This window comes from Lissotriton helveticus, chromosome 10 (genome assembly GCF_964261635.1).
Source record: "Lissotriton helveticus chromosome 10, aLisHel1.1, whole genome shotgun sequence".
NCBI lineage: Eukaryota > Metazoa > Chordata > Amphibia > Caudata > Salamandridae > Lissotriton > Lissotriton helveticus.
The window spans coordinates 433,923,852-433,949,945 of record NC_136071.1 but is presented as its reverse complement, the minus strand read 5'-3'; the positions used below and the strand labels follow the sequence as shown (position 1 = coordinate 433,949,945).

General features: G+C 46.9%; 1 protein-coding gene across 1 annotated transcript in view; it reads right to left on the bottom strand.

Annotated features, from left to right (window-relative positions):
• Positions 1 to 25,477, bottom strand: part of SEPTIN12 (septin 12) — a 539,550-nt gene extending 514,073 nt beyond the window's left edge. The window contains exon 1 of the mRNA XM_078662920.1: positions 25,189 to 25,477. Within this exon, the coding sequence (XP_078519046.1) occupies positions 25,189 to 25,240 (52 nt within the window). The 5' untranslated portion in view covers positions 25,241 to 25,477. The remainder of the gene's footprint in view (positions 1 to 25,188) is intronic.
• Positions 25,478 to 26,094: the final 617 nt, after the last annotated feature.

The window sequence follows — 26,094 nt, the reverse complement described above, 5'->3', positions numbered from 1 at the left end:
TTTCAGTAATTAAAATGGTGGTTTGGGGAGTAAAACCCAGTCCGCTGCACCCTCTTAAAGGTATTTCCATAATTTAGCAACTTATTTGAAATTCATAACTTCAAGGCTTTTATTCAAACTTCAAAATTGCCTTAAGCTGGAAATTCTGTTTAAGTATTTTGAAGTGTGCCATAATTCATCTGAGTGAAACCCCGAAATTTGGAGGTAGAAACTCGGTAAAATGTCTGAACGTATGACTCAACACTACACAAGCTTCAGACATTAACTAAAAGCACGCACATTCCAAATAGATTTTGAGCAGCATGTCTGGTTGCTCAAACACCATGAGCAGATCTCATTTGAGGGCGATGTGTTGTATGTTACAAAATTTAAGACCCATATTTCCTCTTGCATTTATTCATCTTGACTCTCAGTTTCTTTCCACATCATCAACTAGCAGACCTCTCTAGCCATTGCTGACATAAGACTCCTCGGTTGGTTAACTCAGAAGTGGGATAGCAACTTGGTTACATAAGTAGAGAATGTAGCCTTACGTCTAGAGTCGTCGACGTTGAAGCTGGGGAACCGTGTTCGTGTCTGCGATATTACCAAAATACAAACCCGGAACTTCACAGTATAAGTTAATGAGAAATGCATCCATGCATCTATTTTTGGCATAAGGAAGCTTTTTGCTAAAAAAAAAAAATAGAGCAACAAGAAGCATAATTCTGCAATGCCAGGAGTCAGGCAGCTCAGAATGCAGGACTAGCAGAAGGTTGTGGTGCGACCGCATTTCTCTGGGATGCACCTGTGATTTAATGTAAAACGAGCCCTGCCTGTGAACGAGCTGCCGCTGGGGGGAAAGGAATAAAGCCAGACAGATATGATCGCTCTGAAATGTTTGCCACCCGCCAGAGAGGGAGGGCATATGCTCTGTGCAAGCAAAGAGCACAAGCAGATCAGGGAAGAAAAAACATACACAATGCGTGTGGAACAGGCACAGGGTGGGAGAATAGATGGGGATTGGAGAGGGGCAGGAGGAGAGTGAAGGCAGCTTCACGGATATGGTGATCGATGGGAGACAACGCTTTTTAAAAACACGTTGCAAATACAACGCTCACATTACAACGTAAAAAAAAAACAAGCAAGCCTTGCAAAACAAATAATGTTTACTTTTTTTACAAAACGCTTTTGAAAGTATCACCGACAACATTTAAACAAGCAAACAAGTAAAAGCAGGGGTGCGCGCGCCGTTAAAAAAAAAAGTAAAAGTGAAAGCAGTGGTGGGTGCGCACGCCGGCAAACAAACGCTAGTGATGCGCACGCACAGCAGCACGAAAAAGTTAAAGCGATCGCGATGGAAGGGAGGCAGATGCGTGCGTGAACGCATGCGCTAGGCCACCAGGCAGCACTTTGAAAACCCCGATACTAAATGTCTCGCAGAGCACCGCATGCGCTGGCTCAGCGAGACCTAAAAACACTTCCCACATAGGCACAAAACAAAAACTGCATTGCCCAACTACGCACCCTACACATTGGAGCTTGCTATTTGTGTGGGTTAGTGCTTTAGGGCCCCCCGTTAGATGTAGTAGGAGCTAAACATTTGCTGTAACACAATAGTTATCATTGCTAGCCCTGGCTCCTTTGCCTACAGTATCTGTAAGACTTCCAGTATCCAGTTTTTTGTAGCTCCGCTTGTGATGTTTAAGTTGGTTATATAGAGTAATTTGTGATTCGTTGTGTACTGGGGTTATAACTACACTGTCATTTATTAGATTGTATTTGTTTTTGTGGTTGTATTGATTGAGAACCTTTTTTAAAAAAAAACTTTATTTACCATTTTCATGTTGATATACAACAAGCATTAATTGGTTACTCACAGCAGCCATACAAAACAAGCATTGGCATAGCCAATAGGTCTCGCCTTTGGGACCTTATACGGATAGCATGTGTGTAATTGTGAATGTTATTTTTCTATGTCTTACTTTTTCTGCTCGTGATGTATAATTTCTAAATGTGTTTTTCCTGGTTTTCTACGTTTGCCTGTCTTATGTTGTATGGTCATACCATTATGTGCCGTGTGAAGCAGGGCTGATGGTCATGTTCTCAGTGCAACGCCTGTGTGTACTGGTACACAGTGGAACTGCAAGCAGACCATTGAGAAAATACATAGCTTATAACTTCAGATCAAGTTGACAAACCTACACAAAGCCTTGAGAAATCAAAATGTGTTCGCTTAAGATTGTACTTGGAAAGTTTTAGGCAGACTGGGCTGGGGAAAAGAAAGTTCTATGTGAAATATGCATAGTTCCTTGTATACTTTTAATTTTCATAGGAAATTATTGGAAACCGACCAACCCAAAACCGCTGCAGTTTCCTGTGGGAACTGGAGTCATGGTTAATGGGCACACGACATGACTGAAGTGCTTTTGTCAATGAAACAAGCGCTATTTCTCGTGAGGGAAGCGTGAGGAGTGTGATTGTCCTTCTTCCAATTGGCTTTTATCTTGAAGTGCCTTTGTCCCAATACCCACCAGCCAGCTGTACACTGAGTATTGCAGACATGGATAGAGAGCATGTTGCAAGCCATGTCCTGTGCCCAATACCAGGGAGGGCCTTTAAGTATTGTATGAATGGGTGCTGGGCACATAATATGGTTTAAGGCCATGACCTGTGTCCAGAAAACATAAGTGGGTACAAGGGACATGGATACTGGCACGGGGCATGGTCGAATGTACATGGTTACAAGCTATGCAAAGCTATGCCCTGAGAGGGCAGCAGGCAAGGGTGCTGGCACGCCATCCCATGTGGTTCTCTTGGTGGAGTACAAAGTAAATGATTACAAAGTCAAATACATTTACTTAAAAAAATGCAATTAATGGGACCTTCTAATTCTATACTAAGTTAAAATACCGGTCTAAATTGGAAAAAAAAATGTCACTGCCTTCAAGGGCACTAAGGGTCGAAAACGTAGGAGTCACATTCCTTTGCCAGTTATGGTTATCTATGTAACCTTCACCTGCAACCTCTAAACACTGCTCATGAACATATGTGGCATCATAGATTATATACCGGATGATATCATGTAAGGTACAAGCCATGGCCTATGTGCATGGTGTACGGGCCGTGTCTGAATGACATTCCTCATACATGCTGGGGTACATTGGTCTCGTGTATGTAGATCGCAAAGGTCATGACCCCTGGTAAAAGGTGGAGTGAGGCATGCAGTATTTTGGAACTTGTGATGAGCATTGATCCCATGGGGAAAATGTGCTAGGGGTCGAAAATTCCTCCTTGGTCTGTCAGTCAGGGTGCAAGGGTGATGTAAGGCAGTGTAGCTCTTTGTAGTGACTTTACATGCACATATCCTCACACACATTCCTCCCTCGCCTCCGCCTCCTCCACTTAAATCGCAGTGCCCTACAGGCAGCTTAAAACATTTCCGCCCTCTAAGTTCACGTTGGGGAAAAAACTTAAACCGCAAAAGCCGTCTGATCAGCTACAGATCTCTGTGCCCTCGAGCCCCACTCCAACCCCAGCCCTCTGCTTCGTACCGCGCCGCCAAGGCAGAGCTCCTGTCACCGCCTCTGCCTGGGCGCGGCCTGGGTCCGAGGTGCGAGCACAGGGGATCAGAATACAGACATCACTAGACACGGCTCGAGCACAGCAGCTCTGAAGGCGGCTCCCATGCAGGTCCCACAAAGCACAGGGCACTGGATGCAGGGGTTTACGGGGATGCGGCATGTTTTTAAGCTCACGATCGCCCCCACTCCGTATGATACAGTGCTCTGGAAGGGAGCATGGCTGCTGGTTCCACTGGGCCTTTCTTTGCTGCCCACGGGGTGCTGTTCTTTCTTCGCTTTCTCTGCATAGGCACTGGTGCATAGATGCATCGATTCATCCTTATGGCTTCCCCCACTCCCGCCGCTATGTGGTGCCCTATGGCTGCATCCGGTCACCAGCTGCCTTTCAATGACATTGAACCACGTTTCATCCAAGGATGGCTTCGAACGTGAAGCACCTTCTTAGAAACAAGCATTGGTAAAAGCAATAGGTTTGCTATGTGAGTAATAATAAGCTTTTTTTGTAGTAAGTTGTAGCTTGGTTGCGCAATATAAGTTACTGAACACTCCATAAAAGTGTTATTACTTGTTTATTGAGAAAACCAATATATTGTGCAGTAACTGGTGGTGATTTAATGGGGGCGATTAGGTAAAGAGCAGAGAACAAAAGAAAACAAATGCAGTGGACAAGCACGCTGGAGATTTGGGCCCTGTGCCACTGCACTTGCTGCACCATGCAAATCATATCCCTAAGCCTTGCAAGATAGCTGTGCTTGTGACTGCTGGCGTAGTAGCAATATACAGCAATGATCAATGTGCAGTGGGTATCCTGGAATGTTTGGCCCCTGTGCAACTGCACCTGCCGCACCATCCAAATCATTGCCCTAGTGCCTGCACGATAACTGTGCTTGTGACTGCTCGCTTAGTAGCAACATATAGCAATAATTAATGGGCAGTGGGTTTACTGAACCTTTTGACCCCTGTGCCATTGCATCTGCTGCACCATCTGAATCACGGCCCTGGTGCCTACAAGGTAACTGCACTTGTGACTGCTTGTTTAGTAGCAACATACAGCAATGATGGGTGTTCAGTGGGTTTGCTGGATCTTTTGGCCCCTGTGCCACCGCACCTGCTGTACCATGCAACAGGGTCGTCAAAGGGACTACCTTGGCGACTGTTCATGGAGATGAAACTGAAGTTGAACCACTTGCAATGAACGGTGCGCCACAGCACAGCTCCCTGGCTGGCTCTACCTCCGCCGAGGAGAACAAGACACCTCCAGCAGCGGGAGATAAAGAAGGGCCGCGTTGAACGGGGGTTGCGAGGAGTGGTAGCAAAGTTACCCAGAAGCAACTGCTGAAGGGAGGGGGGGGGGGGGGGGGGTCACACTGAGGAAAGGTTTCTGCTGTGCGGCTATCTGTACCTCCTCTGAGGAGAATGAGAAGATGAGCTTTAATATTTATTTATGTATATATTTAACAATTTTGTGGGACATTCAAGCAAAATTTATGGTATAAGAGCACTTTAGACTGCACTAAAAGATACATTAGGGATTATCTGTAACAGCAGCAGCAGGTGAGAGGGGGCAGTTCGAAAATGAGCCGTGGACTGAGGGGGGGCTGTGTTGAGGAGTGTTAGCGAGGAGCAGCGGCGAAGTGACCCAACCGCGATTGCAGAAAGAAAGGAGTGCCACTGAACGCGCAAAATAAAAAAGCTGTGGTACTGCTTTGTGTGAACCCATGTAACAGCAATTACTTAAGAAGTAAATCGATTATTAAAGTGTTAAAGTGATTACAATGATTTGTAATCTGATGCGATTCTGTGGTAAAGTAACTCCGCTTGTTACTGCTTGCTTAGTAGCAACATATAGCAATATCAGTGTTCGGTGGGCTTTCTGGACCCTTTGGCCCCAGTGCAAATGAACCTCCTCCTGCACCATTCAAATCATGGCCCTGGTGCCTGCAAGCCAACTGCACTTGTGACTGCTTGCTTAGTAGCAACATATAGCTATAATTGGTGTTATGTGGGTTTCCTGGACCTTTTGGCCCCTGTGCCACTGCACCTGGTGCACCATGCAAGACGATTGTCCAGGGGCCTGCTCTGGCGACTGTTCATGGAGATTAAACCAAAATGTAACCACTGTCCCTCAGCACAGCTCCCAGGTCCTCCCAGGTCCTTCTCCTCTGGCTGGCTGTACCTCCGGGAAGAACGAGACATCTCCAGCAGCCGAGGAGAATGGGCGACATAGTTCAGGGGAGTTTGTGAGTAGCGGAGGCAAAGTGACCCAGCCGCAATTGCTAAAGGAAGGGGGGCCACAGTGAGTGAGGTTTCTGCAGTGCAGCTAGCTGTACCTCCGAGGAGAATGTGACACAATGAGGTTTTATATTTATTTATGTATATATTTAACAATTTTGTGTAGCACTCAAACAAAAACTAAGGTATAAGAGAGCCTCAGACTGCAATAAAAGATACATTAGTTTTTATTTGTTACAACAGCAGCAGATGTGACGGGGACAGTCAGAACATGAGCCATAGGCTGAGAGGGGGGCCATGTTAAGGGAGGTTTGCAAGGAGCGACTGCAAAGTGACCCAGCCGTGACTGCTAAACAAGAGTACCAAAAATTGAAGAAAAGGGGCAGGACAGAAGATATGACATAACGGCCAGGAATGCCAACCCTGGAGCTGGGGAGACCGATTTAAGTCTTGGCCTCGGTTCAGCATCCTGTACAAGGCTGCTAAAGACAGCAGACTCACAAATAAGTTTGGGGGATGAAAAGGAGCACTTGGGCCATGGGACGTTGATAAGAGCAAACACATGGGGAGCATCAGTAAATAGTGTGCAACAACCAATGGAAACAGAGGAATAGTAAGTGGCAAGCACACAAACCAATAATAAGTAAGGCCAGGATGTAACCCCCTTTTAAGATTTAAATTAAACACAATAGATTTCACACACATATCGCAAAAGCTTTGCAGGAGAAACCAGGGGCCTGGATGTGCCTGCTACTAAACGCAACATTTTCTTCATAGCTTTGCAACTTAACCTGGTTATCGAATGTTATCTGGGGATTTCGCTTCTCTCAAACTGTTCACAAACAATCCTTTGCTGCTGCCCCAGTATTAGTATTAGTCTAATCGAGTCCTAGTTGTAATTTGCTTCTGTGTGCTCTGAACTATATAATTTATATAATTGCATCCCTAATTGAATTTATTTTTTGAAAAGTGAGGAAATACCATAAGATTAAAGGTATACAGTATAAAAAAATTATATATATATATATATATATATATATATATATATTTATATTAAATACAATTCTGTTGAAAAATGTAAGCTTGTGTTGTGTTTTATGGTTTTCCTTTATGGGTGTGAATGTTTCCATCTCACCCCATCCCTCCTTTGTTCTAGTGTGAACATGTTTACATTCTAGGAGTTCATTGCTGTTCATATGAGTATTTCATACTCTGGATGTTTAACTTGGCAACACCGGACTGACTTGTTATGTCAACACAGCAGTTTCAATTTTGTTGCACTTATTTTTGTTATTGTCCTCATTTTAAATGAAGGTTCATTCCAACCAAAACAAGATTCTAAGAAGTAGCCGTGGGAGCCCACTACACTACAATCTACTGTGACCACAATGAGCAAGCAGCAAAGACAGGCTGAGCGATCACATCTTACCAGGAACACCATCAGCAAACAGAGACTACAGTCCATGGCACTGCAAACTTATCAGGAATACCATAAGCAAGCAGTGAAGACAGCTCATGCTATCACAACCTATCAGGAATACCATAAGCAAGCAGTGAAGACAGCTCATGCTATCACAACCTATCAGGAATACCATAAGCAAGCAGCGAAGACAGCTCATGCTATCACAACCTATCAGGAATACCATAAGCAAGCACTGAAGACAGCTCATACTATCACAACCTATCAGGAATACCATAAGCAAGCAGCAAAGACAGCTCATGCTATCACAACCTATCAAGAATACCATAAGCAAGCAGCGAAGGCAGCTCATGCCATCACAACCTATCAGGAAAACCATAAGCAAGCAGCGAAGGCAGCTCATGCCATCACAACCTATCAGGAATACCATAGGCAAGCAGTGAAGACAGCTCATGCTATCACAACCTATCACAAATACAATAAGCAAGCAGCGAAGACCGCTCATACTTTCACAACAGATCAGAAATACCATAAGCAAGCAGCAAAGACAACTCATGCTATCACAACCTATCAGGAATACCATAAGCAAGCAGCGAAGACAGCTCATGCTATCATAACCTATATCAGGAATACCATGGGCAAGCAGCGAAGACAGCTCATGCTATCACAACCTATCAGGACTACCATAAGCAAGCAGCGAAGACAGCTCATGCTATCACAACCCATCAGGAATGCCATAAGCAAGCAGTGAAGACAGCTCATGCTATCACAACCTATCAGGAATACCATAAGCAAGCAGCAAAGACAGCTCATGCTATCACAACCTATCAGGAATACCATAAGCAAGCAGCAAAGACAGCTCATGCTGTCACAACCTGTCAGGAATACCATAAGTAGGGAGCAAAGACAGCTCATGCTAGCACAACCTATCAAGAATACCATAAGCACGCAGCGAAGACAGCTCATGCTATCACAACCTATCCGGAATACCATAAGCAAGGAGCGAAGACAGCTCATGCTGTCACAACCTATCGGGAATACCATAAGCAAGCAGCGAAGACAGCTCATGCTGTCACAACCTATCAGGAATACCATAAGCAAGCAGCGAAGACAGCTCATGCTGTCACAACCTATCGGGAATACCATAAGCAAGCAGCGAAGACAGCTCATGCTGTCACAACCTATCAGGAATACCATAAGCAAGCAGCGAAGACAGCTCATGCTGTCACAACCTATCAGGAATACCATAAGCAAGCAGCGAAGACAGCTCATGCTGTCTTCGCTGCCTATCAGGAATACCATAAGTAGGGAGCAAAGACAGGCGAAACCACTACATCCTGGCATGAATACTGTAAGCCAGCAACAACTGCATCCTTCTGGGAATACTGAAATCAAGCAGCTAAGAAAGGCTGTGCAACCACTTCCTACTTAGAATATCATAAGCAAGCAGCAAGAACAGCCCATTCTACCACATCCTACCGAGAATTCCACAAGCAAGCAGCAAAGACCACCACCTCCTACCAAGAACACCATAATCCAATAGTAAGGACAGCCAAGCCACCCCAGCCTACTGAGTATACTGTTAGCAAAGGCAGGCCATGCCACCGCATCCTACTAAGAATACCATAATCAAGAAGCGAGGAAAGGCAGCGCCACCACATCCTACAGAGCAAGCAGCAAGGACAGCCCATCCCACCTGATCCTGCCAAGAACACCTTAAACACGCAGCAAGAAAGCTCAAGCCACCATATCCTGTCGAGACTGCCACAATCAAGCAGCAAGGAAAGGGCATAGCATCGCATCCTAAAGAAAAGTGCTCTCAGCAAACACAGCCGCTACCAAAACAACCCTCCAAGAAAACTATAATCAAGCCGCAAGGGCTGCCATCCTACTGGGATAATTGCAGTCAAGCAGCAAGGAGAGGCCATTCCACCACATCCTAACTTCAGGGTGCTAAAAGCAGGCTATGAGAGCTTTTTCAAAAACATACATGATGGCATCCATGAAGTCATGCTCCCCAACCTAATCTCATCTACAATGACCTAGCCAAACACTTTACACAAAAAAATCAGATCAGAGATTATATTAACCACCTCGCAGTTCAACCACAATCTGGCGGACAGATTGCTTTCACCAGAAAAGCATCAGCGCCATGGTCCTCCTTGACTTCAATTTCAGAACTTGACTTGAAAAGAGCCTCTGCAAGGAACAAGCCTTCCTAACTCCTGTGACCCACTGCCACCTTCCCTCCTCAAGTAACATGCTGGTGCCCTCTTCCGATGTGGCTACAAATCCCCAATTTGACTCTTGTGCAAGGCACTTTTCCATATGTGCTAAAAGGGGAATGTAAAAGGAGGCAATTGCGAAGCAGATATTGATTTCCACCAGTATGTGGACATTATTCTGCTGTACCTCAAGACGGACAGCACAGATGACATTAACACTGTACCCAAAAGCCTATTAGACACAAGCTCAAAGATATAATGGATGAAACAAACTTAGCCATAAGAAACTGAATTGCTCCCATGATCACCTAACAGCACTATGGTCTTCTGTTCTGACTGAATTGATAAGCTATGGGCCCTAAACAACTTCCCCAATATTGTTAAAACAGCCTAATCCTTACATCACACTGGAAACCACCCTCAGTCTCAATCCCCACAAAAAGAAAAAGAATGTGTTAGATTTCAATTGAAGCTGCTATGTAATATCAGACCATTCATCCACAAACAGGACTTCAAAGCTGCTGCACAAGCCCTGGTTATATCTTGCATAGAATACGGGAACTCTCTACGAATTAGATTACCTATGTCCTATCTAAACCCTTTCAAAAGCATGCTACACTTTGCAGTCAGGCTGATCATTCACAAGACAATTCTACAGAATTATTCATGTTTTAAACTCTTCAAATGCTCAATACTGAATCTTCATCAACTTATAAAACAACTTGTATTAAATACAAAGTGATACACCCTAATAACCTACTCACACCCCACAACTCACACAAAAACTAGAACAGTTAAGTTAAAAAACAGACCCATATAAACTACTACTCCAAAAAACTCATTAAAAAAAATATCTGTTATCATGGAATGCACAGGAACTAGCATTAGCATGTCCTTCCAACTTAGATGAGAATTGCTCCTTTGCTGTAAATCTTCAAGGCCAAACGAAGAGATCAAATACTAAACCTGCCCTAACATCGCTCCCTTTGCTCATTCCTGCTAATATGGACTTCCTACTGCTATAACTCTGTTGTACTGCTGCAAACTTTAAGTGCATAAAATCTGTCAGTTGTACCACAACCAGACACATTATGTCAAATTCCTGAACCCACACACAGGTTCGAGGGAGCTCCATGTCTCCTTCATGTACTAACTATCAACAGCATCACCCCGTCCTCTTTCCCACAACAGCAGCTAATTACAAATGCACATAGCTTACTACTTTACCGTTGTCTTCTATATAAGTTCTGTCACTGTTTACGACAATTGTGTATGTCCTTTATGTGTGCTAGTGCATACTAATGTCATCATACTAATCACATCCACAAATGTATACAGCTCACACTTGCCCCATTAATTCATTATATAATTTCTCCTCCACTTACCAATGTTACCTATGCTATGTCCTATTGGGTATTGTTGTAAAGCACTTTGTCACTCTTTAATGTCTAGCATACTTTATCGAAAACTCTCAAATGAAATTAAAAAGAAAAAAATCACCACATCATACCAGGAATTCCAAAAGCAGACAACAAGGCCAGGTAATGCCTTCATACACAATCAGAGATACAATAAGAACACAGCAAGGACAATTTATGCTACCATGCCGGCTTTGGCGACAGTCGATGACATGGAACCCGACCAGGAATACCATAATCGAGCTGTGAAAACAGTTCATGCCACAAAACCCTGAAGGGAAATATTATAAGCAAACAGGAAGTACTGGCTATGCCATCATTGCATTCCGGGAATATTATACGCAAGCAGCCAGGATAGGCTGTGTAACTATAGCTTATTTGGAATACTGTATACAAGAAATGAGAAGAGAAACCATATGCTATCAGGAATGCTAGAAGCAGGACAGCTCATACCATCACATCTTACATGGGCTACTCAAGCAAGCTATAAGGATATGCCATGCTGCCACATCTTACCTGAAGTACCATGTGCAAGCAGCGAGGAGAATTGATGTCACCCATCCTACCAGAATAACATAAGCAGGCAGCGAGGAAACCTACTGGGAATATGGTAAAGCAAGTTGCAAGATAAGTTAATGCCACCTCATACTACTGGGAATCCAGCAACAAAGCAGCTAAGACATGCTCTGATACCGCACTCGGCAAAGAATACGGTAAGCAAGCAACAAAGACATGCTAAGCCACTAAATCCTACCAGAATGGAAAAAAAAAGCAAGTGAACAGTGGGGATAATTTAATACCACCACCACCTACAAAGAATACCAAAAACATTGAACGCCTTCACACTAAGCAATAATTCAAACAAGGGCGGGCACGCCATGCTACTAAAAACTCCATGAGTAACCAGTAAGCAAAGGTCATGTTACCAGATGTAACCGGGAATTTCATATGGAAGCAGTGGGGATAAGCCAATCTTGTTTTTTCAGCTCGCAACGAAGTAAGCGAACAACAATGATGTCATATGAAGTGTGTGTCTTGCCACAAGATTTAACGGAAAAACTGTGGGGTAACATTGAGGGTACACCATGAAGTAATTATTTGCCCGTGCGGTATGTTCTATCACTGAGCCCACAATCACTGCACTGCCATCTTACTCCATGTTAAAGACTACAATGTGTTCTGTTGGGAATCGCAATTTCTTTGCATAAGAAAATATATGATGTCCAAAAAATGTCACACCTGTTAAAATAAAAACAAAGCATGGTTGTCTGGAAGAGTAGGAGTGTGTGCCTATTTTGACAATTTATTCAACATCCCCACAATCCAACTGTTAAAATAGACAACACACAGCAATGCCATTAATTATTTTGTAAATTCAAAGTCATATACCCAAATAACACAAACTAATTTCTTTGTATGCGGTTGTCATGAACACAGAAATAAACGTGACTTAGTGAAGAAGTGACACAAAGTGCAAAAGTGATTTGAAAGAAAGAAATGTCCGTCCTATTATAGCAAATAGTTTAACAAACACCCTGAGTTATTATTATTCATTTTAAGGATGGTTGCCCAAGAACATGAACCAATAAGGTTGTCAGTGAAGTGTATACTTGCGTTAAGAGATACACATCACTGCGGGTCTTCCTCAGGACTGATGAGTTGAGGACAGCCTAATTGAAACTATTTAATATGGGAATAAAGGTTCCTCCAATGCAGGTCAGAACCCAAAGCAGGATCAATAGGTATCCTACCAGTTTTCATCAAGATAGGAATTTTACCATATTGTAACATGAGTCAAACTTAGACTACTCCAACAAAGGATGGCACCTGCTGTCAGGATCAAAAAAGTATCTACACAAATCCTCCAAGTCAGGGAAAGGTGGGTTATATCACCAAATTTCAATTGCCACTGGAGTCAAAATCCACTATTTAATGAGTGGTATTCATACACAAACTTCGCAGAATCCCCAGAGTTTTCAGTCAACTTATTACTTCGAATTAAGTCTTCTCACGGCTCGTAGAAGCCAGTTGACAGACATTTGGTGATATAACCCACCCCACATATACATAAAGGGTAGAAACATCACTGACAACCTTATTGGTCCATGTTCTTAGTCAACCATCCATAAAAAGACTAATAATAAGATAGGGTGTTTGTTGAACATTTTCTATAATAGAACGGACCTTTCTTTAATTGTTTCATGTAAATCTTTTGTATTGTGTTCTGTTGATCACTTTTGCACTTTGTGTCACTTCTTCGCCAAGTCATATTGTTTATTTCAGTGTTCATGACAGTCACATATGAAGAAATTGTGTTTGTATTATTTGAGTATACGACTTTGAACATACAAAATAATTAATAGCATTGTGGAGCGGTGCCTATTTTTACAATTGGATTGTGGGGATGTTGAATACATTGACAAGATAGGCCCATACTCCTTCTACTCTTTCAGACCATACTTTGATCTTTTTGCATAGGTTTGACATTTTTGGACATCATATATTTTCTCACTCAAAGAAATTGTGATACCCAACAGAAAGCATTGTAGTCTTTAACATTATATACCCAGGTTCTGAGGGACACACAGCAACCCCATTATTTTTGATGCCATTATACTCCATGTCATGTGTTAATACACGTTGGGCCAGATGTATGAGACATGTCATAAGAGCTGTACTCCAACTTTTTGGGACCGGTGTGTGATTCTGCGATGGATGTGGTCTATGTACTAGTAGGTTGCACTGAAAAATCTTCAGTCACAGCGGTTGACATAAACTGCCAGATTAATTTTTGTTAGGCATGTTGGTATTTGCGACCCCCTGTGAACGGCAGGCCAGTGTCTGCATCCCTTAGTGTGTATTCCTTAACAGGAAACTTGTTTTTTACAGCAGTCCATCTAAAGGAAGGAGCGCTGCTTTAATGGGGGGGGGGGGATTTCCTCTTTGGGAGGAGAACTTCGGGACAGGGGAACAGGGGAATGCCAGACAGTGGTCCAGGGACCACTGTCTTACCCCCACCAACCACGCAGGTCAGCAGAGTGCCATTCATAAGGGTTGTCTCCATTGAGTTATTGGGAGCTGAGTCATGGGTTGCAGTTATGGTTGCACACCATGATACATTCCAAATTAAAATTCGGAAGGGACACCCCTTTCACCCCAACCCCCCCATACAAATTGCGGTTCAGTAGATGTCGCTAAACCTATTTAGCGAGTAGGAAAGGCTTTTTTTGACTCGCTAAATTGGTTTAGCACGGGTGTAGAAAACTTTTTGCGGTTGCGAACCTTTTAGTTTTGTGATCTGCAGGGTTTGTCATTGCGAAACGGCGTCTTACGGCTTGTCAGTCTTAAATCTACGTTCGGACTTTACTTGCCAATTAGCAGTGGTGTACAGTGAGCTCCTAGTCACAGGCTTTCGACAGATAAACGTTGAAAGCTTGAGTCATCTATGCCGACTCCCACGTTTTAAGATGGGCATCGCAGCAAGCTTCAAGTCATAATTACTATCACCTTCATCATCTGTTTCTCAGTCATTAGAACAAGGAATAATACCAGCACGCGCTTGGAGAATGCGGGTCTGTGTTCCCAGCGAGAGCCCCCTTCTCTGCCTGTTCTTTCTCCACGGGCCTTCCAGCTCTCCTGCCTAGCCCCATTCGTCACACCTCTGCTCAATCAGATGTTGGTATTTCTGGGCAGTGTCGTGACCTGTGCGGCTCCTGTCCCATTCCTGCTGCTCCTTGTCCGTGGAAGGCTGACAACCCGACCCCTGGGGGCGGGAGGGCGGGGAATCTACAGTAATCGCGTCCAAGCGAGGGGGGGGGGGGGGGGGGTGCTGTTCATCACTGACAAATGGCGCAGTTAGAACAGGGGTGTGAGGAGGGAGAGGGGGGGACTCCGACCCAGGGAGGGAGACAGCATGGGCCTGTTAATGAATCGACGCTGCCAGGGTGTCAAGTCATTGGCAACCTTTCCAACCTAATGAGAGGCAGCCCTGGGAGGGTCGGGGTCGAGGGTCATTATGAGTAAGGGCCACCCGTTCAAACCTGTTGACAGAGGAGTCAAATGCTTCATCCTGCCGCCGCCAAATATTTCAGTCTGACAGCACCGAATACTTCACTGCGTTAGTGATAACCACTGCTCCCTCTCAGCAGCACATACTCTATCTAACAGAACGTAATACTATATTATGGCAGTACCGCATATTCCTGGCGGCCGTTACAACAAGTAGTTCAGTAGTAGTTTCAAATACTGCTCCAGAACGAATACTTCATCCCATCTGCAGGAAAGACCCTCCCGCCAATGCCAAAAACCCATTCTGTATGTGGCCAATGGCTCACCTCCTCGGTGCCGGATAGCCCACCTTGCAGCGACAAATGCCCCGGCCACCACCACCACTGGCAAATACCTCTTCCTGCCAGTGCCACACACTTCATCAAATACCCATTCACGAGCGGGCCAGCCCTCTCTGCCAGCACCAGGTGCCCCGAAGCGAAGTTCAGCCCTCCATCCTAACAGCAGCGAATCCTCCTCCTCAAAAGGTGCCAGACATCTGTCCCCGAAACTACTGAATTCTCTCACAACTGGACTGGAACCCACAAATCAGCACAGGCAAACAAAACATTAAAACCAGCCTCACCATGCTGGAGGCAGCGACTAGAAAAAAAGTGATGGGGTCATGGTTGGGATAGCCAGTATGGTAGAATGGGCCATCCAGTCTGAATGCACCTCTTCCAGAGCAACACACACTCCAGAGACGCTGCTGGCGCTCAATCCTCCTCTTGACAGTGCGAAACACCCCTGCCAAAGAGGCAGAGCGCCCAATGCCAGCCCCAGCTCCAAGATAGTATTTGCCCAATGCTTCTTATTAAAGAGAGCTCGTCTTTGGCACCAGCACATACGCGAAGTAAACGGCCCACCTGGCTGCTATTTGAATTATAAAATACAGCAATGACCAGGGTCCGCTCAGGTCTCCGGTGCACAGCACCAATGCACGCCACGCTGCTCAGAGCAGGGCTTCAAGTGAGCACCTGCAGAGGCCTCGAAAAGGGTCTCTATCGGGCTCTGTTTTGTGCCCTGGCAGTCCGTTTTTTTCCAGACTGCAGTGACAGCAGGCACATGGATGTGCGCGTGCTCCCACTGCTCACTTCTCACTGGTGGAGAAATTACGGCATGACCTCATGCCAGGTGAGCGATGTAAGGGAAGGGGATCCTTTAAAGAGAGTCATTTTCTCTCTGGATTTCCCTTCTCTTTTTGAAACTCGGGAGCAGCAACATTGTTGTGGTGTCACCAGGGCTTTAAGTGGAAGCCTTATCAATATTATATACACGCCATGGTTGCTGCTTACTTATCTTATGCAACTAAGAACCATTGACAAAGCCAATAGTCCTGACTTGTTGTAGGTATGATGTTACTTGTATCATATCTGGATGCAGTGACAGAAACAGCAAAATTCAAGTCGGGCAGCACACTACACCAATCACACATTTTTAGCTTACCTGTTTTTAAGCCACGCCCTTACTTACATTGGCCATGCCCCATTGAGATACCCTCGGTATTTTCATCAAACTTAAAACCCTACCTACGGGCACCAAAGGATACCAACATCGGCAAGTATTGCTTCATACCAGCCCTAACAATTCGCTCGGGAACACAAACTAACCCATACTGGATGTGGAACTAGTTTGCTGCTGGCCACCGCCTGTATCAGCGGCGAGCTTGCTATGCAATACTGATGTGGCTCTACAGGCCAAAGCTGTGGTCTTTAGAGCTGGGGATTAGGGTTCCAGTCTCGCCTCAACTTAACATCCGGTGATTGTGAGATAGCACTCGTCTACAAAAAAAAATGAAACGTCCTTGTGTCATGTAAATGGTGCTTATGTAAAGGTTAGCAATAGCTTCCGGTCGAATATTTGCTGTGTGAAATAGCATTCCTAAGGCCATATGTGACAAGCAGTTACCTCTGCCCACTGGTAGGTTACCAGCCTGTGCTAACAGCTGTCTCCTAGTATTGGCGCAAGGAGGACACCGCTGCAGTTATAATAGTAACTTGAAACCTCTCTGTTCCAGGCTGCTGTCTCTCTCCCATACTTTTTTATCCCAAGTATGTCATTGCACCCCCCCCCCCCCCCCGCAGTGCCCGATGAAGGATGATTCATTCTCTCCCTCACTTTCAGCCTCCACTCCTCAGGCTGCCGGGACTTCAAACATCCGCCAATTGGCTGCACAAGCTGAGTAGGAGAAGTGCATTCTGGGGTGAATTTAGGCACAACAATCAAATATCGTGTCTGGTGAGAAAGCTCTGCAAGAAAATCAGTCTGGGCGGGCTGTCTTTGGAGATGAAGCAAACACAAGGAGATGAGGGACGTATTGCTGACATTTTTCAGACACTCACCCCCAGTCACAGATCCGGGTTGAATCCATCATCATTCTGTATCTCACTTCACCAACTCAGTTCAAACCCAGCTGTATGCAAATCAGTCTTGACACTGTGCCTTCATGGGAACATTCCAGCCCGAACTGACAGGCCAAGTCTTCCCTGAACCGGAAACAAGCATCCTAGCACTGACTTCATGACATTGCTCCTGTTTTCCTGCCCATCAGCGCCACAACGTGCTGCACAACCCGCTATTTGCCTGTGCATGACTGCTGCAAGCACTGCTCTAGCGTAATACCAGGCTGGAGCGATACCTGGCCTTTTATCAGCCCCTCTCTGCCTACCCTTGAAGACACTGCACCTGCATTTTGCATCGAGAGATGGCCCGCCCAGGCGCGTGTGACACACTGAATCCTCTCTAGGCCCTGTGTGCCCACCAACTTAGCGGTGGCCCGGGAGGGCTTGCGGTCGTCTGCAGTCAGCAGACCTTGGGTACCGTGAACTTCCTCCATGCACTAGGTGGCGCAACAGTGGCTAGTGAAAGGTACAGAAGTCAGAAGAAGAATAAATACATCAAAGGGGAATAAGAAGGATCAAACAAGCATTGACATCAGTAAGGAGACCGTTGAATGGAAGGCTAGGTATAGGAGAGTAGGGTCTGCTTCCTATGGTAACCCCCACTTTTTGCTGTGTTTCACTGGTTTTTCGACTTTAGTATGGCTGTGGCCCTGCTAATCAGGTCCACAGCCTAGCTGTACTCTCTCTAAATTGATACCATGTACTTTAGGTACATCTCAGATTGGTTACTGGGTCACCCTTGTGAGCCCCTGTATTTGGTACCTTAGGTACCCAGGGCATAGGTACCCCAGAGGCCTACCAGGGGCTGAAGCATGTATTATGACACCCCTGGGCAGCCTTCCAAGATGACACCACCGGTCTGCACTTGCAGCCTGGGTAAGGTGGTGTAAGCACCTCTTACTTAGATATAGTATACCTATATCTACCTTTACATATAGACACATATTAACCTATAAGTCACTCCTATGGCAGGCCTTGACAATCCTGAAGGCAGAGTGCTTGGTTTTGTGTGAGAGGGTGCCCTAGCATGAGCCGTGCCCCTCTGCAGCTTTCGGAACCATCTCCTTATAGCTGTTCTATGATATAGCCATACCATATACTCTTAAGTGCATTATAATCCTCGCGGTTAATGCTAACTTTGGTTTGGCTTTATCAAAACATGTTGTGTAAGGTGTCAAACACTTTGGAATACTACCCCCCTGCCAGTTCTGGCGGCGAGGGTAGCATTCCACCCTTCTAGAGGGAGAAGACATGTACACACTGGGATACCCAGTTAAAGTTTAAAAGAGCCTCATCATCACAAAATGGATGCGGCTGCCACAGACACAAGTCTGCCCTCCTGCTGCTGGACGAATCACTGGCAGGGGAGGCCTGGACAGTAGGTTTCCTGTCCATGGAGGTGCTAGCACCTCCCCAGACAGGCTTTAATGTATTGGGGCAGGGGGGGGTTGCATTCAGTGAATGCTTTTCAGATACTACCCCCTCCCCAGGACGTCCCATAGGTGGGACCCTAGAGTTAGTCCAACCCCTAAACTTACTATAAGAGTAGGAGCCCAGTCCCTAGGACTTTAGATTACCCTGGACGAATCTCTGCAACATATATCTTGGACCTTCGACATTTCAATATCGACTGGAAGACGGACGAAATCTTCCTTGTGGTCAAGGAGTGACCACCTTGTTCAAACAGGCAACAAAAGCATCTTTGCTGGTCTGCATTGTTGAAGCTCCCGCCGGATCCCGAAGTCTCTGCGACACAGGACACAGACTTCCAGACATCTCCGACGCGGACCTGCGCTCCTAGCAAAGCGGAGATCTGTAGCGGACACGAGAGACGTGGGACCGAAACTCCTGGACATCCTGCATTTTTGCAACTGCACCTACTTCCCGAAGTTGTGCATTGGGATATTTGAAGCCCCTGCCCCAAGCACCTTTTTCACCGAAGCTCAGAGGCCTACATTCCACGACTGTTCCGTGGGTCCACTTTCTGCATTTCCGCTTTAGGCTCCTTCGCGATCTCTAGTCAGTTGGCTAGTGGGTCCCCACGAAGGACAATCTTTGATTTCTTGAGCTTTCCTGGTTGCTCCAGACGTGCTCTCACTCCTCTCCAAAGGAGGAGTCCCTCAGGCCTTGCTGGTCTGAACCGAAGCCAATCTCGACATCTTGCGTGGGTTGCTGCTGCCAAGGCTTGTTGGGTCCAATCCGGATTCTGACGATAGATTCTGATGCTGCAGCACTCGACATCCTTCGTGGGACAGCCCGAATTAAGCTCCTGGTCATCGTCGACATCTCCTGGTCCTCGTGGCTGAAGAGTCAAGTTTCACCTCTTTCACCTGAAATCACCCGACATCGGCTGGCATCTTTTTCTCGCCATCCTGGTCACTGGCTAGTGACCCAGACTCTGTCCCCTCTGCTTTCAGGTTCTTCATATCTCCAATCCACCCTTGGATCCACCCGGACACTTTCCTCTGGTCGCCTGCAGCATTTCTTCGCAGCTCTCCATTGGAATCAACGACGAAACTTGACACCAAAAGACACCTATGCACCCGGCTTCCCTGGGTGAGGTAACACGAGTACTCCGGTGCTCCCGTGGGTCTTGACTCTCGAAGTGTCCTTGTCTAAAAGGGTTCCATTGTAGTTCACCTCTAAGTGCCCTTAATCTTTAAAATTGTAACTAGTTCGTTCTCCATAGAAAGTCAATAGTGATCCGCGGATGAGTTTAACACTGCACGCGTTCCCCGTGGGTCTCCTGTGTCCCTACCTTGGGTAGTTCCTGGTCACCCCAGCGGTTCTACAGGACCTAGGCCTGCTTTCTAACCCTCACCTGGTTCTTTTACCGCTATTTTAGTATATGGTTTGTGAGGCCCCTAGAGCAAAACGTATACTGTGCAACTTATTGTATGCTAATTAAGTTCCTTGTATTGTACTTTTACTTCTGACCTCATAAACAGTCCAGAGGGGTTGTGTTTAGATTAAATACATATATATTTGATATATACCTTGTGTAGTGTGCTTTCATTTGATTATTCAAGAGACCGTTTCTGGTAAAACAAGTTGCTGATCTCGCCTCTAAGTCTTAGCCTGAAGGCTGCTCTCCGCAGCTACCACTAGGATAGCTTTCTAGAAGGTTGAATTTACAACCTACCATCAATAAGGGTCGTTTGGACTGGTGCAAGGTGCCCACTAGAATAGTGGACAGCATATGCCAGGCCAACTTCTCACATTAGGGAAGTAGAGCAAAATAACAATACACTGATAAAAGGAAACAGAGCAGTAAGGACAGAAGCCCCTTTGTCAAAGCCAGATGGCACTGTATTTTGCCAGCTAGTCCCACAGCACCCCCTTCATCAGAACAGCCTCCACAGCAGCTGCATTCCAGCGGAGCCCAACAAGGAGGATCGGCTACAAGCATCAGGCCAGCAACGCCACATGTTTCAAGCTTACTGCTAACCTCCACACCCTAGCTGTGGGCCTCAGGGCTACTCACCAAGGCAGATTAAGCCAACGCTGTGGCCCAGCAGGGACTGCAACTCTTTAGCAAACTTACTGACCAGGAAACCGCTTCGCCCCGTAGGGAGACCTGGTTTGGGAGTCTTAAGAATTACTTTATCGCAACCCCCGAGACTGATGGGGCCATCAAATACTCTCTCCTACTCCACTATGCAAGCAAAGCGATTTACAAACTCTTTGAGTACCTCCTGGACACCGGAACACCCGACGACTATGACGCTGCCGTCGGTGCACTTCAACCCACAACATAATCCAGACTTTGAACGCTTCAAGGTCCTCCAGGCTCATCAGTGTGAAGGAGAGTCAGTTGACGCAGTTTACGCAAGCTTGCCAGTCAAAGCATAGCAAATGACCAGCCCAAAGAGATATGGGTGCAGATTCAAGGGTGCTGGAACAAGACACTCAGAGGCCTCATCCAGAGGCAACCCAATATCAGCCTCAATGGCATTTAATTACGGCCAGGTCCCATGATCTATCTGTTGCCTGAGTCACCGAAATGTATGTAGCCATCACGCAACAGCCTGAGAAGACCCGCAGTGTACGTGGAATGCGCAGGGGCAATCCACATGAAAGGAAAGGTGAACAAGCCCAGGTTCAAACCACCCATTCACAAGGGCATTGCTGCAAGTACTGTGGCCAGGATGAGCACCCTCTTGGCGACTGCCCGGCGCAAGACTGCATGTGCTTGAACCGTGGTAAGCTGAACAACTTTCCCTCCCACCCGAACCGAGCCATACAGCAACTGAGTCTTGATGATCCTGAATCACAAGGGGGCCACCAAAGCGCTGTAGCACTACAAACATAGCCTCGAGGTCTCGTCACCCGAAGACGATGATGAAGAAGTCTTCCTCATCTCATTCACCAATGATATGAAACACCACCGGCGGCCAAAGCCGACGTACCTAGTTCAGATCGCCGGTTCCGATGTCAAAGCCCTAATCAAAACCTGTGCCTCAGTGAACAGCACCGGCGCCTCCGACCAAAACCACCATCATCACTGACCAACACCAACCTATGGCAGCCAGTCCCCACTGCTGTTAAAGGGACAGATGATAGTATAAATAAAGTCAGAAGATCAAGAGATAAAACTACCACGTTCCATTTGGTCAACAGAGAAGTGAACATCTTCAGCAGGAGCCACACAGCAGAAGATCTGAGCCTTGTGTCCTTCGCCCGTAATGTGAAGGGCTGCCAAGTTGATTTACTCTTGAATCAATGTTCTGAGCTCTTTAAGGGACGAGGGTGCCTGAAAGCTCCGCCAATCAAGATACATATTGACACTTCTGTCAAGCCAGTCACTCTTCCCCGCTGGTGTGTGCCTTTTCATCTGAAGCTGCTGGTTGTGAAGGAGCTAGAAAAACTGGAAAGCCACGGTGTCATCAAAAAGGTATTGGAACTGATGCCATGGGTATGCCCCATAGTTATAGCAGAGAAGCCGAAGCAACTGGGGAAGAAACATCTCTGCTTTGACATGCGCCTCCCCAATAAAGCAATCAAACAGGAGAGGTACATAACATCCACGATGGACAACATCACTGAGGACCTCAACGGGTCTCAAAGTTGGATCTCAATGCAAGATATCATCAAATGATCCTCTCCAAAGGAAGCAGATCCATCACCACATTTTTTACACACCTTGGGCTGTGCGGATACAAAAGACTGAATTTTTCTTATCTTTTCTGCAGCTGAGGTCTTTCAGGAGGTCATCAAGGAAACGTCGTCAGTCTTCAGGGGTGTCATGAATGTAAGTAATGACATCCTGATTTACTCTGCAACTGCGGAAGAACACCACAAACGTCTTCATGCCACGATGAAATGCCTGTGGAAGCATGGTGTCACCTTCCACAAGGAAAAGTTGTCTTTCTTCCAGAAATCTATTAAGTTCTTCGGCTACGTGTTTAATCAAGGAGGTGTGCAAGTTGATCCCAGGAAGTTACAGGCTATAAAATGTAAATTGATACTTGTATAGCGCACTACTCACCCGCAAGGGTCTCAAGGCGCTTGTACGAATACCGCTGTGGAACCCATCCTGGCTTTCCCTGTGAGGTGTCCACTCCTGGGCACCCCCAAGGTGGAGGCCAGGCATCCTTAGCGTTGTGGGGGGCCGTTGTGGAGATTAAGCAAGTTATTGCCCAGAGTTGCAGAGTGGGACTCCATGATTGGAATAGGCACCGAGGCGAGAATTATCAGGTACGTGGAATTTTGAGCCCAAGACCCGCCAAGGCAGGGAATTGAACCCTGGTCCCGGGCTAGACCTCTGCATCAGGGTCTGCCGCTCTAACCATTGAGCCACACTTCTCCACTCACATACTCCACATACAACAGGCTCCTGCCCCAGTGATAGTTTCAGAAGTCTGCAGTTTCTGGGCATGGCCACCTATTGCGGGAGGTTTAATCCTAACTTTGCTACCATACTGAGCCACTGAGAGCCCTGACCAAGACGGACGTCCCCTGGAGGTGGGGCTTGAAGTTAGAATACGCATTCCAGCCTGCATACACGGCCCTACTGAGTAAGACCACGATGGCCTACTTCGACCCTGGGAAACAGACCTAACGCTTAGTTGATGCCACCCCGGTAGGCCTGGGAGCATCTAGGAGGCACAACCTGGGAGATGAGCTCCACTGGCCTTTGCCAGCAAAGCACTGATGCCTACAGAGACAAGATACTCTCAGAGAGAGGCACTGGCCATCAAGTGGGCGTACAGGAACTTCTAACTGTATCTCTGCGTAAGATCGTTCAGAGTTATCACTGACCACCAGCCACTTGTCCCCTTGTTATGTGGAACTGCCCCGCACCTCAGCCTCAGACAGAACACTGGGCATCCAGCTGCAACAAGACCACATGGAGGTTGTATAATTGACAGCGGTCCAAGAACCCAGCAGATTTTCTCTCTCGCCATCTGCCTCTCCCCACAGATGGGAAAGAGGGCAGTACCACAGCTACCAAGGTGTACATCAGTATGGTCTCTCATGGTGACTATCCACAGGTGCTCAACCGTCAGGAAATCCGAGAGGGCACTGCAGCAGCCTCCATCCTGGCAATAGTAAATGTGTACCCTACAGAGCCGTTCTTATACGATGCCGACGAGTGGCAAGGCCTGGAGAAGATGAAACTCACGAAGATATGGAGGTGATGAGAGCTGAGTGCCACCACAGACTGTCTTTTCCTAAGAAGGCAGCGCCTGGTGAGTCAAGAGAGGCAACAACACCAAGTGACTGAACTACCTCACAGTGAACACCGATGAACAGCAAAAATGAAGTTTTGGGTGAGGGAAAAGGTCTGGTTTCCTGGCCTAGAGGCAGCTGTCTACAAACGGGTAATGCTACCCTCCATGCCAGCTCACCAGCACCCAAAACGCACCCGCACCTATCATGACTGAAGAACTTTGCATTGCACCATGGGTCAGAGTAAGCCTCAACTTTCATGCTATATAATAAACTGGCGGGACCGCTCCTGGTCTTCCGGCCCCGTCTGCAAGTCTACCCCCACGGGACCCGCTTCAGCCCCAAACTGTGAAAATAGAATTTCGACCCCGACAATCATAAAAAATGCAGCATTTTTTTCTTAATTCCTATTAGTAGGTTCACACACAATCCCATACCTCGCGATATCTTACAAGTTTTCTCATGTAAAATAAAAGTTTATTTCCATTATGGAAAACTGCCCAAAGGTAAACTTTGATTTTGATGCGAACATTGACTGGAGAATGGAGAATTACAGGGAATACACAATTTGGAACCCTTCACGGCATGTATTTGCGGAGCATAGAGAAATGCGCAAACAAACAAATAGAAATTTACAGCATGTCACCCTGGAAGATTCGAAAGGGCGGGGAAAGCCGGCAGCATAAGCTTAGAAAATATTGTTTAGTAGTTAGAGGGACTCATGCAGCAACCGCTCCCTGGGTTGATAAAATCATTAGGTATTCGTGCTCAACACAGTCGGCCAAAGACAGCGAACGTGCAGAAGGAAAAAAAAAGGATAGTAAATCTGGAGAGCACGCAGCGTCTGCGCGGCGAGCAGAACTACAAAGCAACGCAACAACACACCACACCTGAGCATTCCACACCGCACGTCAGTCACCAAACCGCATTTATCACCGAGCAGCGCACCACCCATGAGGCATACCACACACACAACACAATCCAAAGTACTGCACGCCGCACCACGCAGCGCACCACCCATGAGGCATACCACACACACAACACAATCCAAAGTACTCCACGCCGCAACACGCAGCGCACCACCCATGAGGCATACCACACACACAACACACTCCAAAGTACTGCACGCCGCACCACGCAGCGCACGCTACTGATCTCCGAGCCTCGCGCCAGCACGCAGCTCAGGACCAGCCGCGTCTCCCGCCTTACCTTCGAAATCAGACAGGATCCCCTCCAGGTGGTCGCTCACGGACAGTTCCATTCTGCCGCCGGGGGAGGGGGCACTCTTGCACCCCTCCGCCCTGGACTGACTGGCACCCCTTCGCCCCACAACTGTACGCTTCTGCTTACAATTCCAGATTGGGGAAGCGCCGGGTGATATCAGCGGTCCAAGGCATGTACTGGGAAAAATAGAGGGGGTGGCTCTGTGGGTGCAGCGTCTACTTGACGGGGGCCTCTCCAGGCAGAGAAACTTCTGAGCTCACCCTTGCCTCTGTCCCGGCCGGGCTGTATGTATGAGGGGGAGAAGGGGGGCTTGAATGTAAGGGGAGAGGGCTGCTCCCAGGAGGAGGAGGGAGAGACAGCTGGCCTCAGCCCCCGGCTCCACCCCGTGGGCTACAGGGGGCGGGAGGGGCTCGGGTCTCACTTTGCCACTTCCAGGAGGGAGGGGCGGAGGGACAAGGTGTGTAAGTTGGAGAGGTGTGTATGTTGGTAGGGGTACCAGGAGAGAGCTGTGAGTGAGAGGGGTGTTCTGCAAGGAGAGGGTTATGTAAGCAACAGAGCGGGGTGCATGTTGGGGGGCGGACTGGCCGTAGCGGGCATCGGGCATTTCCCTGGGAGACTGGAAGGGTGGGGGCCGATTTGCAGTGGTGGGTGTCGATTTTTTTTTTATTACTGGCGGCCAGTTTTGCAGCGGTGCTGCTATATTGCCCCCCCTAAGTAAAGCAGCAGGAGGGCTGGTTTACAACATTGTCGTTCTGCTTTGGGCTCCCACTCCTGCCCGGCTTTGCATTTGCTGTGCTTGGACACGAGAGGTGCAAGGAGGGAGTGTGGAAGAGGGTGTAAACGGGTGTAAGGAGGGAGTGTGGACGAGGGTGTGAACGGGGTGCAAGGAGG